The 12,794-nt window shown below is 47.3% G+C and overlaps 1 protein-coding gene across 1 annotated transcript in view; it reads right to left on the bottom strand.

The window, feature by feature from the left end:
- Positions 1 to 12,794, bottom strand: part of TBX5 (T-box 5) — a 44,773-nt gene that overhangs the window by 9,926 nt on the left and 22,053 nt on the right. Inside the window, exon 8 of the mRNA XM_006908582.1 lies at positions 668 to 894. Coding sequence (XP_006908644.1) covers positions 668 to 894 — 227 coding nt within the window. The remainder of the gene's footprint in view (positions 1 to 667; positions 895 to 12,794) is intronic.

The following is a 12,794-nucleotide window of genomic DNA, read 5'->3' on the forward strand; positions in this document are numbered from 1 at the left end:
TCCTTCCTTTTCTTCCTTCCTTCCTTTTTTGTGCTGTTGCTGATTTTGATCTGGAAAGGAAAGAAGGGCTCAGAATCCACCTGGGAGAAATCCTGGCCCATGAACTAAAGAGGGATGTCTAATGAGAAGGACGTTTCCTGCGGTTTGGCCTAGGAGACAACCAGGAACACGAAGCGACCTCCCTGTCTGCTAGGGAGGGTGACAACATAAACTCCGTTTCACCCTTTTGAAGCAATACTTTCTCTTTATCAGTTAAAAAAAAAAAAATGAGGCAGCTCTAGTCCATGAAAAGAATCTACAACATATTCTGAAGTTTAAAAAAAAAAATGCAAGTTGCAAAATACATACCGTATGATATCGACTGTTAAAAGTTTAAGATAACCTATTTTTATTTGTGCATGTGCACGTGTGCAAATGAATAAAATAGGTCTGAACATTTCAAATAAGCCTTCCTTGAGGAAGAGGCTAGAATGGGGGGATGGGGTAAACATGTCAAGGGAGCCTTTAGTTTTACTGGTATGGTTTGAATTTCTCGTCATCTCTATATATTTTTGTATTGTTTACATTTTTAAACAAATGAATGTAGTTACGAGTACTTTTTTTTTTTTTTTCCAAAGAAAGGAAAGAAGTAGAGAAAGGCAAGTCGGGCAGAGGGTGTCAAACTCACCTTTCCTCTTGGTGCAATGGTAAATTTGGCCGTGCTCCTGGGGCAGTGGGTACGGGTTAGGCGGGGGCAGAAGGTCCTGGGAGGGTCCGGACACACCATTCTCACACTGGTACTGGGACCCCAAGTTAGACGAGGTGGAGAGAGCTCGGGGCTCTCCGCTGAAAGGACTGTGGTTGGAGGCCACTTTTTGTCTCACCGTGCTCCTGGGAACCACGGGATATTCTTTACTGAAAGAGAGAAGAGGGGAAAAACAACATTGAATGGTGCCCTGGTATAGATCCCTGCAATGGCTGAGCAATGGGTCCAAAAAAAAAAAAAAAAATCCACCAGGAAAGTTCACAGAATAAGAAACGAAGGGGGTCTTTGATGAGCAAAGCAATCCAATTTTACTCAAGGGCATCATAGGCTTTGGATATATAAATTTGGGCACTAACTTTTCATGCCTTATACATTAGGCAAGTAGGTTCTATTGTATGCAGAAAGGTAACTAAGCACCCTCAGTTAAGAACCCCTCTCGATATCAATAAACACATGGGGTATTTTGCAATATTTCAACCCAGTCTATGTCTTTGAACTCCCTAATCCAAAGACTGGAAGAGCTGAGCAGTCATTCGGACTTCACTTCTGGGTCTCCATCTTGAACAGAGGGCTGACATCTTTGTCCAACACCGGTAAGGAAGGGTAGCTGAACATCTAGGATAGACAGGAGTGCTCCTAGGTCGCCCTGATCTGAATAGTTTGCTGCTCGTGCCTTAGAATCTCCTCCTGAGCTGCTGTACTTGTCACCACTGACATAATATTTAACTTCTCCTTGGTTTTCCCATCTGTAAATGAGGGATAATCAAAATCCCCAGTTCAAAGGAATGTGCAGAGAAGAAATGAATGAATCCGTTTGAAAAATGGAACAGGACTTGGTACACAGTGCTCAAACAAATGACAACCGTCACTGTCATCATCACTGGTAATATAATTGGTTTTCTTTATGATCTATGCATTTGATTTTTTGCATTTAATGATATTATTCTGAGAAATGACCCACAGGCTTCACAAGACTGCCAGCGAGGGCCATGGCAATAAACATATTGATAATCTCTGTTCCAGAAGAAATATGTATCGGTAAATCTCAAACTTAGTTGTGATTTTTTTCCATAGACCAGACCAACTCTTCTCTAACTTAGTGCACATTTTAAATTAAGTGTTTACCCAAATAAGTTTAGCCTTGCTCTGAGCAATAATATTTGTGAAATTATGGGCTTGTGACACTAAATACAGTTCCTCTAATGCAGCTAAAAGCAATAGTTACCTATTGAAATCAAAGAGTACACCTGAAATCATCTCACATACATACAGCACTACACCTAACATATTTTAAAAGATGTTGAATTAGCCCATTTCATCCTCTCTGCGAAGGAAGTACTGTTCCTGTCCCCATTTTATAGATTAGAAAACTGAGACCCAAGGAGATTAAGCAACTTGCCCATAATCACAGAGCTAGAATGAGACGCAATCAGAAATTTAACCCAACAGTCCTCTAATCACTTCTAGACAGTCTCCTAATTACTTGTCAATATTTAAAACACAATATGCTTTCAGGGGAGCAGGGGTTTGAGGTTCATGGCTCCTCTCCCACTTCTCCCACCCCTCAGGGGTGTAATGACCTCCACCCTGCCTTTGTCATGTGAAAACACATCAGAGCAGCCAGGCAGGGGACACAAAGTGTCTGCTAAATTTCCATGAGATTCCAGACACCCTCAGGACACCCAGGGGCCTCCTAGCCGAACTTTCCCGTGGCGTGTGCCATCTCGAAATCAAAGCTGGAGCCATCCTGAGCAGCCACACCACTCAGAATCTCCCCCTGGGGCCAGGAGGCTAAAAGGAATGAAATTAGCTTTATAGTGCTCTCTTTGCGGCTCAAGCTACGTCATGGAAAATGAAGAAGAATTATAATAATAATAAAACATGAAAGTTGTCAAGTCTCACTGGCAATTCTATTTAGGTCTGCTTAGTTGAAGCACTTAGTCGAAGTACGTTACAAGGGAATCTCTTTTAGTTTTATATTCTTAATGGGGATGGCTTTTTTTCTTTAATTAAAGAAAATTACTCTCAAAAATGTTGGTTGAGAGAGTTTACAAGAGAAATTATCAATGGGCTCCGTGGAATTCTCTGTTTCAGCTTTGCCAAATTGCAAAATGACTCTCTGGAAAGGGCAATCTTGCCTTTGATTGTGGACACTCACAGAAATGGGAGAGCCATTTCATCCCAATAACCACTTGTCCCTCACGGCTTGTTTCTCCCCTAGGAGCTAGAAGCATCATCCCTGTCGTCAATCATGCACATCTCTCTTGGTGCCTGAAATACATCGTCCGCAAGCCCATCTGACAGGTACCAAAATAGGGTCCTGGAAGGGAGAAGCGACTTCTCAATCAGTATGAGATGATAGAGGCAAAGGGGAAGACAAGGCTACAGTCAAATGACATCCGGGTCATTTTCACTGGCTCATCACTGGACCAATCAGAGGAACACAGTTAGTAGTAATACAGCAAAAGTCTCTAGAGTCCTTGTGATCCAGAGATTAATGATTTTCCTCTACAGCTTGAGAGCATGAGAAAGTTGAAATCCTCTTGTGTGTTCCAGGAAGAGAAGCAACAGAGAGCTGGTGTTTCATCAGCATCTTCATCACCATCACCATCCTCACCATCATCATCACCATCATCACTATTATCACCATCGCCATTATCATCATCACCAGCATCGTTACCATCACCATCACCATCATCACCATCCTCATTCTCATCTTCCACATTGTTCTGTCTCCTAATGTCCCAGCCACTGTACTGGTTGACTTTTATGCTTTCCCTCATTTGATCCTAGCAAAAACTTCATGTCATTGGTATAATTAGATTTACTGTAGAGGTAAAGAAACTGAGGTTCAGAGATGTCGCCCCAAGCAACTTGCCCCAGATCACACAGTCAGAAAGAGGTCAAGTTGAGCTTTACCCTGGGTCAGTGCTACTTCAAAGCTCTTGCTGATTTATACTCGATAACAGGGACTCATTGCCCTCCCACTCACTGCTTGGGCAACACGATCACCCCACGATTAAAAAGCACCCTGGTGATAACAGAAGTGTCTATTGGCTACACCAATCAACATAGAGTTCTACCAATCCGCCAAATCCTACTGTTTGAGGAATCTTAAGTTTACCAACTGCCAAATCCCACTGCTCTCTGCTGTATCAGCAGCTGTACCACATCCTGTGGACACACTCTGCTTAGTCTGGGCTCACGAGACACTGGCCGAGGGTCCTGAGCACCTCAGCTCACCCTGGGTGTCGGAGCCCACAGACCAGCTCCTCCCGGGCTCGGCCCCCTCTCACACTCTGTTCCACGTGAGCGAGCGCGATGAATGACGCCATTGTCGCCGGGGTCTGGGTTGTAAAACGTTACAAGGGAATATTGAAATCCGCGGCCAAACTGCACCCACAGTGTGCCGCCAGCTAACGAACGCTTCTGAGAACCTTTTTCCACTGCAGCTGACTGAATTGGCCTTTTCACGGGAGCAGGTGGCCGGGCTGCTGGTGTGCCGAGGGCGGGTGGGGGGGTTTGTTGTTGTTTTGCCCTGCTGATGCTCACTCAGTTTCTGGCAGCCTTTCTCATACACCCAAAGCGGTGCACTGCGGCAAGGCTACGGTCTGTAACATCGCTGTTCTCGGGGAGCAGAGTCCTCCCCTTGCTGGCGCTTCAATCTGCTAGATTAAACTTTACAAAGGGGCCCCGTAATCTCGCAGAGCTTTCGCTGTTTATTAACTTTCTAATATGCTTGGGGAAGTCATTCTGATGTAACTTGTGTGGACACGTGAAGAACTGGGACGGTTCACCCCAGGCGGGGTTTGAGCTCAGTGCAATTAATAAGTGCTCTCTCCTTTTTATCCACCATGGTTTTCTCACTCGGTTCAGGCCGCACCAGCAAGCTGGAGAAGGAGACGGTAAATGCCGGCCATTCCATCTCACTGGTGAGAACGGGGAGATGCAAGAAGTTACCCAAATTTCCCACAGTTGGTTCAACCAAGGCTGTCTAATTGGAGCACCGAGAAACTCAAAGATACCTCCTCCTCTGGTCTTGAGCATCCCCCACTTACGACAGCTTTGGTTTGAGACCTTGGGCCCCCCTTGTTAAATCTCTAGATGGTTTAATATCGGGGTGGTCGTTTCAAGTTGGGGCTCTGAAGTCAAGCTGTGTGGCTGTGACCCGAACTTGGCCATGTGGTGCTGGCCAGGTTCTTCCTTTCTTTGAGCCTCAGTCTTCTGTCTATAAAATGGGAATAATAAGATGCATCGCCTCTGAGGGTTGTAAAATGATACAGTGCATAGAAAGGCTTCGCGTGTATTTGGGACACACTGCTTGACAAACACCTGCTTATAAGTCATAGATTATTCTATTTTGGAGCAGAAGTTCTTACCTTGCGAGGGCTCCAGATGGTCTATAACCCCCCACCACCCAATATCTGATTATTTAGAGCTTCTATATTTTTCCAGGGAGCTATTCATACTTGCATTAGCTACTCAGAAGGGGTCTGTGATTAAAAAAAAAAAAAAAAGTTTTGGGTGACACTTTAGAGGTGGCTCTGGAATCATGGGAAAAGTCCTGGAGCAGCTGGGCGGGTGACTCACGACATCTCCCTTTGCCTCAGTGGTCTCCATTTGCAGAATGGATCGATTACCAAGACCCACATCACATGCCATAGATGTGAACTCTGGAATAAAAGCTGGATGTAAAGCTACAGATTTAAAAGTTCTATGCAAACTGAACTGACGGGCTGATGGCCACTTCACCAGACACCTAGTACCGAATCAAACAGCTCGATAATTTAGTTCAGTTCCGTAAAACTAACAATTTTAACAAACTGAACCATGTTTTACTTTTAGCAGGCTTTTAAAAAAATATTTTTAACGGTTTTGGAGGGAGGATGAGAAGGTGAAGAGAAGGGGTCCGAGACTGGGCCTCGGTTCTTCTGGACGCCAGAAGGTAAGAGGAGCCGGGTCTCACTGACCTTTCTCAAACTACTTCCTCCACCCAAAGGGACTGTGTTGAGGCCTTCTCTGTTCTGAGGGGGATTACGTGGGGCCCCCTTGTTCATGCAGAAGTCAGTCAAGGGCCTTGGTGACCTCTGGTTCGAATAGTAACCTTGGCAAAGTCGCTCCAAGGTGAACACTCCTGCAGGAAATGCTGAGTGTTCTGTGTACTGATTTCACGGTCAGAGTCTCCCCCGCAGGAAAATAAGAAAAGAACACCTACAAAAGAATGTTCTCTAGAAAAACAAATTTCTAACGCAGGAACATTAACTACTGGAATCGAGCAGTTAAGAAACAGGGCATAGGGTGGGGCTGAGTAGAGATGGAGAATCTGTCTAGGGGAGGGGGTTTCAGAATTGGCTGCATACTGTAATCACCTGGAGGATTTTTTTTTTAAATACTGACTCCTGAGCCCCGCGCGCCACCCTCCTTGCCAAGAGTCTGAAGCCTTCTTCCTTCTTCTGCACTGGAGCCTGGACATCAGGACTTTTAAAAGCTCCCCAAGAGAACGCAGCCTTATGCAAAAGAGCATATACTGTACAATTCCGTTTATGCTAAATTCTGTAAAAGACAAAACTAGCGTACAGTAAAAAAATATCAGAACACCGATTGCTTCTGGTGGGGAGGTAGAGGCAGGAATTCACTGGGATGGGGCACGAGGGGCCTTTCTGGGGTGGGGGGATGTTCTAGATCATGACGGGGGCTTGGGTTTCACAGGTATGTGCTTTTTGTCAAAAAGCAGATGGTGTACGTGTGAGATTTCTGCATTTCACTGTATATTGATCTTACCTGAAACAGAATTGTGAACAAAAATTGGATTCTAGGTAATGATATACATGCTGAAGTATAGAAGGGTGGAATGTACTCACATCTGCAACTTAGTTTGACATGCATCAAAAAAATGTAAGATGGATGGATACACAGACAGATGGACGGACGGCCAGACAGACGGATGGGTGGATGGATGGTGGATGCGTGTGTGGATGGGTGGACTGGTGGAAGGATGGATAAATGGATGGATGGATATGCGATAGACTAGATGTTGATCGTAGAACCTCAGTGGCGGGTATAGTGTGCTCGCTGTACAATTTTTCCTTGTTTTCTACATGTCTTACGTTTTCACACTAAAATACTGGAGAGCACTCCAGTACTTCTAATATTCAGCCAAAGCTGAGCACTAAGTAGAGAAAAGGGCTCTTTTTTTTATAAAACAGCCCAGCACAGGAAGGTCACGCATTACCTGCATGTCCTTGCTCATTCCGTAGGGCCAAGGGATTACCCAGGTGTGACCAGGGGACACCTCCTTCAGAGAACTTATTAAAGCACAGCGTCTGACCCCTCCCTGGAGCCACTAATTCGGAACCTCTGAGGATGAGACCCAGAGATCTGCTTTTTTTACACAAGCCCCGTATCCCCAGGGAACTGTGATGTCTGCCCGAAAGTTTAAGAAACGCTGTTTAAACGTGGATGAGCGAGTGATTCGCCCATGGACGCTGTCCCTGAAGAGCAGATGAACTGGGGCAGGCAGGAGGTCGGGGAGGAGACAGGTGAGGACGGCGTAGGAGATGAACAGGAAAAGGAGAGGGGACGATTCCGAGCATCCAAATCCTCCACAGACAGCCAAGAGCCAGCAAGGGACCTTGGGGACAAACCTCAGTTTTACAACGCCGGCTGGCTCCTTGCCAAACACAAGCCCCCTCTTGTTGTACATAAATTGACACTTCCCGGGGGATTCCACTTGGCCAGCCAAAAGGACAGCAAGAAGTGGGTAGTCGGTGCCCTCTCCAGAACCTTCTCTTGGAAATCACTCCTCCTTAATTGGGCATTCCAATTACCTTTAACCACAAGCCTGAGAATACAAGGGCGCTAAGTAAGTCTTTCGTTTGAAAAATGACCATCTGAGGTTAGAAGCTCAACACGAATTTAAGATTGGGAAGGAAGGGCTGGAAAAGGAAGGTGGGTTCCCATAGAAGGATTGTCATCTTTTGGGGGTCCCATGAATCCCATGAAATTCCTTGATATTTTATATATTGAGTTTTTAAGAGAGCCCCTTGCTTTACTCGGGTTTTCAGTTGGGGTCTGAGACCCTGATTAAGAAGCCCTAGAGGAAGAAGATGGAGGAGCTGAGTATAGATACTGGAGAGGTGGGTGAGAATGGTCAGCGGCCAACATTAAAGGTAGAGATGTTTCTGGACTGGGACTGACAAACGAATCTATTTAGTCTAGAACATCCTGGGCTCTAAGTTTGTCTATCTGCTCTCCGGTTGGAGCTGGGCTCAAAACCCAAACCAGCCAAAATGGAGCCTCGGGGTTCGCCAGTTCCAGAGACCACTTCCTCCCAAGGCCTCAGTAGCCCAATGAAAAAGACTGAGGAGTAGAGGCAAACTCAGTCTTTCCATGAGGAGCTCTTAAGCCACCGTAGTTCCCCGGGTGTGACACGGCCACAGTCTGCTAGCCCCTGATGATGCTCCATATATATGGTGTACGATGTAAAGACCAGCAACACGCCACTCTGTGAGAGAGAGGTGATGCCAGAGGGGCCAGGGGGACTCACTTTGCTGCCGTCTGTTCCTTTTCTGGGGTTCGTCTGTCATGACAAGAGGACAAATAGCAGCCTGGTGGGGCGGAAGGGGAATTCGCTCCACCCTGAACAAACCAAGGTCACAGCCAGACCTCCGCACCTTGATTAGCTGTGTGACCCTAGGCAAACCAACCTGGCCTCCGGCTTCACAAGGGCGTGGAACCTGACTCACACCTAAGACTGATCGAGCGTCAGTCTGGGCCGGAGACCGTGCCCAGGGCTCCGTGCCTGCCGGGGCAGCGTTAAAACATGTGGGTGCACTGCGACGCTCTCCTTCTATCCAGGAGGTGGATGCCTGCCCCTCTGCCTCGAATCTGGGCCCACCTGAGTATGTCCCTCAGGCTGTGCAACCAGCAGGATGCAGCGGAAGTGACAAATACATGTGAGCAAAAGCCACAGGATTGCTTCTTGGTTCCGTTAGAGGCAGCCAGCCAGGCACGGAAGGAGTCTGACTCCCCAGAGTCCACCATGCTGGAGAGGCCGCATACAAATGCTCCAGGGGACAGCCCAGATGAGGTCCCGGCCCAAAGCCAGCATCAACCGCAGGTCACAGGAGTGCACCATCCCCGATGTCCAGCCCTGTCATGCCTTCAGAAATCTGTCACCCCGGCCAACATCTAACTGCAAGCAAGGACCTTCCCAAGTTCCTGACCCACAAATCATGAATAAAACAAAAATGTGTCCCTGTTACTTCTTGCGTCACCTCTTATACAGTGACAACAAGCAATGCCTGATCTTTCCACCATCAGCATTTACGGAGCATCCCTGAGGGCTGGCAGATTGGAACTGGATGAAATCTGGAGTATTTTGATGGCATTTCGTGGAAGGACTGAGATTGCCTGCACTTCCTCGTTCCTCTAGTGGGCCATGGATGCATTGAGGGAAGGTGATCTCTGGGGCTTTGGTTGTCGTGGATTTAGGGTCACGCGTAGAGCTGATGGCATAGCTCGGAACCCAGGCCTTTCCAGGCAGCCCAAGGAAAGTTTGGGAGTCATTTGTCTAGGTAGCCACAGCAATCAGGATACACGTATTACCTCGTTTCATCCATACAACAGCCCCGGACATAGGTTCCATAATTATCCCCATTTTACGGATGAGGAGATAGAGGCTCTGTGGAGTCAGGGAGCCTGGAGCTACTCAGCGTGGTCGACTAGACCCACTCAGCGTGGTCGACTAGACCCCACCTCCAGAGCCTGCTTCTCCAACTGTGGGCCTTGCTCCCCTGTGTGTTAATTCATCTCTGCATCCCAGTGCCCGGCATACAGTAGGCACTTAATAAATGGGTGTCAGCTGAATAATAAATCAACAGATCAAAAACGGAACGAATGAACGATGCTCCAGGCTTCAGTTTCCCCATCTGCAAAAGGGCTTGGAAGGCTGAATTAGATGCTGTCTATTAGATCCCGTGGTCCCTTCTGTCTCTAGAATCCACGCTTCTACGAGATCTTCCGAACCTGACCCCTACTCTATACCCCCAGGTTTCTGGAGCCCTGCCCGCTTCTTCCCCCCCTGCTCGAACCCGGAAAACCCTTCTTCCCAACAGATTCAAATCCCCTTCTTCCTCCAGGGCCCAGGGCCCACGTTCTCCATAAAGGTGTCTCTGCACCCTCCATCTCCCCCATCCCCACGCCCCCGGCCCGGGCGTCTTTGAACTCTAGAAAGTTCAGAACGTGTCTGCGCACATCTTAAAGAATGGAGCGAAAAAGAAACCAGCGTCCTGTGAAAACTCAGAGCCCAGATCATTCCACACAGCGAGGAAGCTCCCACCACTTTCTTACTAGAATGAGCATTCAGGTGTGATTCGCCCAAATTTCTGTCATTTGCACATCACCTTGACGGTGTTCGCTGAATCTTGATACCAGCTGCACTGCCATTTAGTTCATAGAGTTCTTTAAATGATCAACCTTAAGCTAATTCCGGTTCTCCTTGCCACCCTTTCTTCCTTCGAATTTAGTCTCATTCTAAGCAATAATGTCTATGAAATCAGTCTGACGTGTCTATGTATCTATGCGCCCTCTAAAATCATCTCATTTGTCACCAGGGTAGGGGTACCGCCATTTGGAAAATACGGATATTTAGGTTTCGATGTTTGTTTTTTTTTTTTTTTTAAGCCACAGATTCACCATTCAAAATAACCCTGGCACTTATTTTAATCCGTCTGCTAGAGGCGGGATTTTTATCATGATTTTATTTCTTCGTTGTGCTTTCCCACGGCTCTCCCATTTTTATAATAAGCAGTTGTTGCTTCTGTAACTAGAAACCATAAATGAATGTTGGAAAATAACTAAGACATCATCTGCATTTTTCCAAACACGGAGAGTTAGGTGAAGAGAGATAGTGGGGTGAGTGCCCAGACATTTGCCAAGCTAATCCAAAAGTTACTTCTGTGGGCTATGGCGAGTCACGCTCAGCCCTCCGTAACCCCGCCCCTCGAGTCAACGCTCAGCCCTCCGTAACCCCGCCCCCTCCCTCCTTTCCATTGTTGAAATCAGAGGAAATTTCACCCTCCTGCTTCTCTCTCTCTGAGCCAGCTGTCACCGGGTGTGTGTGGAACAGGAAACAGGATTAGAAGATTAACAGTGAGCCTGCCTTCCAGCCTGGCTGTTATCACGGACGTCTCCCGAGAGCCACCTTCTCACTTGTCACTACCTATTGCAACCTGGGAGCTGGGACCACAGTCCAGAATAAATTCTGAACAAGGCCAAAACGGGGAGTAGTAGGGAGTCTTGTCCCAAATCAGATACCATTTTATTGAGCCTGATTGAGGAACCAAAGCCTTTCCAGGCACCCTCTCCTACCATTCTTATAAGAACCCTGGAAGGTAGAAGCCATGTTTATTTATGCCCATTTTACAAATGAGGAATCCGAGACTCTGTGAGGTTAAATCATTTGCCCAAGGTCACATGTGGATAAATGCAGAGCAAGAACTGCACCCAGGTTTGTCTGACTCCGAAGCCAGAGGAACTCTGCTTAGTTCCCTGTTAGAGGAACTCTGCTTAGTTCCCTGTCCTTCCCCGGGGCCATCTCCAGGGCACTGGGCAGATGAGCCTGTCAACGCTCCCACCTGGTCACTGGCTAGTTCAGCCCTCTCGCTCCCCAACACAACTCCTAACACAGCCACAAAGACACACATGGCTCTCAGGCTAAGCGTTTTGCTCCAACATGTCAATTACTAAGTGCCTGTGATTGCCGGCCACCCTTTCCTGCCTTCCACCTGCAGTGTCTACCCAGGAAGGACATCTCGTCAAACGCTCGCCAATCTGCAATGATGAAGGGGGTGGTTTGGACAACCGATTGAAACCAAAGTAGAGTCAGCTGCCTAAATATCTAAGCAGCTGTGTTTAGAACTTTCAGGAAGAGTCTCCAGAATCACTGACAGGTGAGCTCTCAAACTCATTCGCTTCCCACCTGTCTGTGCTTCCACGTCTATCAGCCGCCCAATCAGCTTTCAAAAGGCAGAGCCCTGGCCTGACTCTAGGAAAGTGGAGAGGGGTTGTGGGGATAGACAGGACTCTATCTGTAGCCAGGGATAGCTTCTTGGAGGAAGGAAAAGCTACGGACTTTAGTGATGGGCTGGAGATGACCGAGAGAAGGAGGAGTGGGGAAAGTCTGAGGCAGACCAAACACGCTGTTCAAAGGGCCAAAAATAATGCAAAGAACATAGGCTTGGAGCGTGGCTGAAGCAGAGAGGGGGCACTGGAGAGGGACAAAGCGAGGGGAAGTGGCCAGGCCAGAGGGGAAGGGCGTGATCAACCGCTTGAAGGAGTCTGAGCCTTATACTGAGGGCCATGGGAGGCCTGGAACGTTCTAGGTGTGGAATAACCTCGTCTGACTTCAGTTTTACAAAGATGTCTTTGGCAGCTGCCTGGAGAATGTCCTGGAGGGGAGCATTTCTGAAGTGACGTCTGAATAAATTAGGAGGCTGCAGCAGGCAAGGATGGTGGGGGCTGGTAAGAGAAAGGGGGCGAATTCCAAGATACGTTAAGAAGGTAGAATCGGCAGGACCTGGTGACTGGTTAAGTTTGAGGGGATGATTTTCAACACCTTAAATCCATGACCCCATCTGCCCTTGACCTTGTGGGAAGGAGGGAAGAAGTGGGGTAGAAAAAACCCTTCAGCTGCAGGCTGGAATGGGGGTGGCTTCCATCTAGTCCCTCTCTACATAGCCTGGACCCTTACCTGCAAGAGGACGGAGGCCAGACTTTGTCTTCAGTAGCTAAGCTGCCTACATGACAGAACACCCTCCTACTGGGATGGGAGTCTGAACACTGGAGAAATGAGAACTGGGCACTCTGAGCCTAGGGCCACAAAGAGTTTGATCCCACTCAGCTGTATGTGATATTTGTCATCAATTTTTCCACTAACCGTAAACTAAATCCAACTCCAATTTCAAAATGCAGACACTTAATGCCACAATTTTTTAAAATAATAATTTAACAACTTGGTTATTTTAGCCACAGAAAGCACTTTTAATAA

Source organism: Pteropus alecto, unplaced genomic scaffold, assembly GCF_000325575.1.
Source record: "Pteropus alecto unplaced genomic scaffold, ASM32557v1 scaffold113, whole genome shotgun sequence".
In the NCBI taxonomy this organism is placed as follows: Eukaryota; Metazoa; Chordata; class Mammalia; order Chiroptera; family Pteropodidae; genus Pteropus; species Pteropus alecto.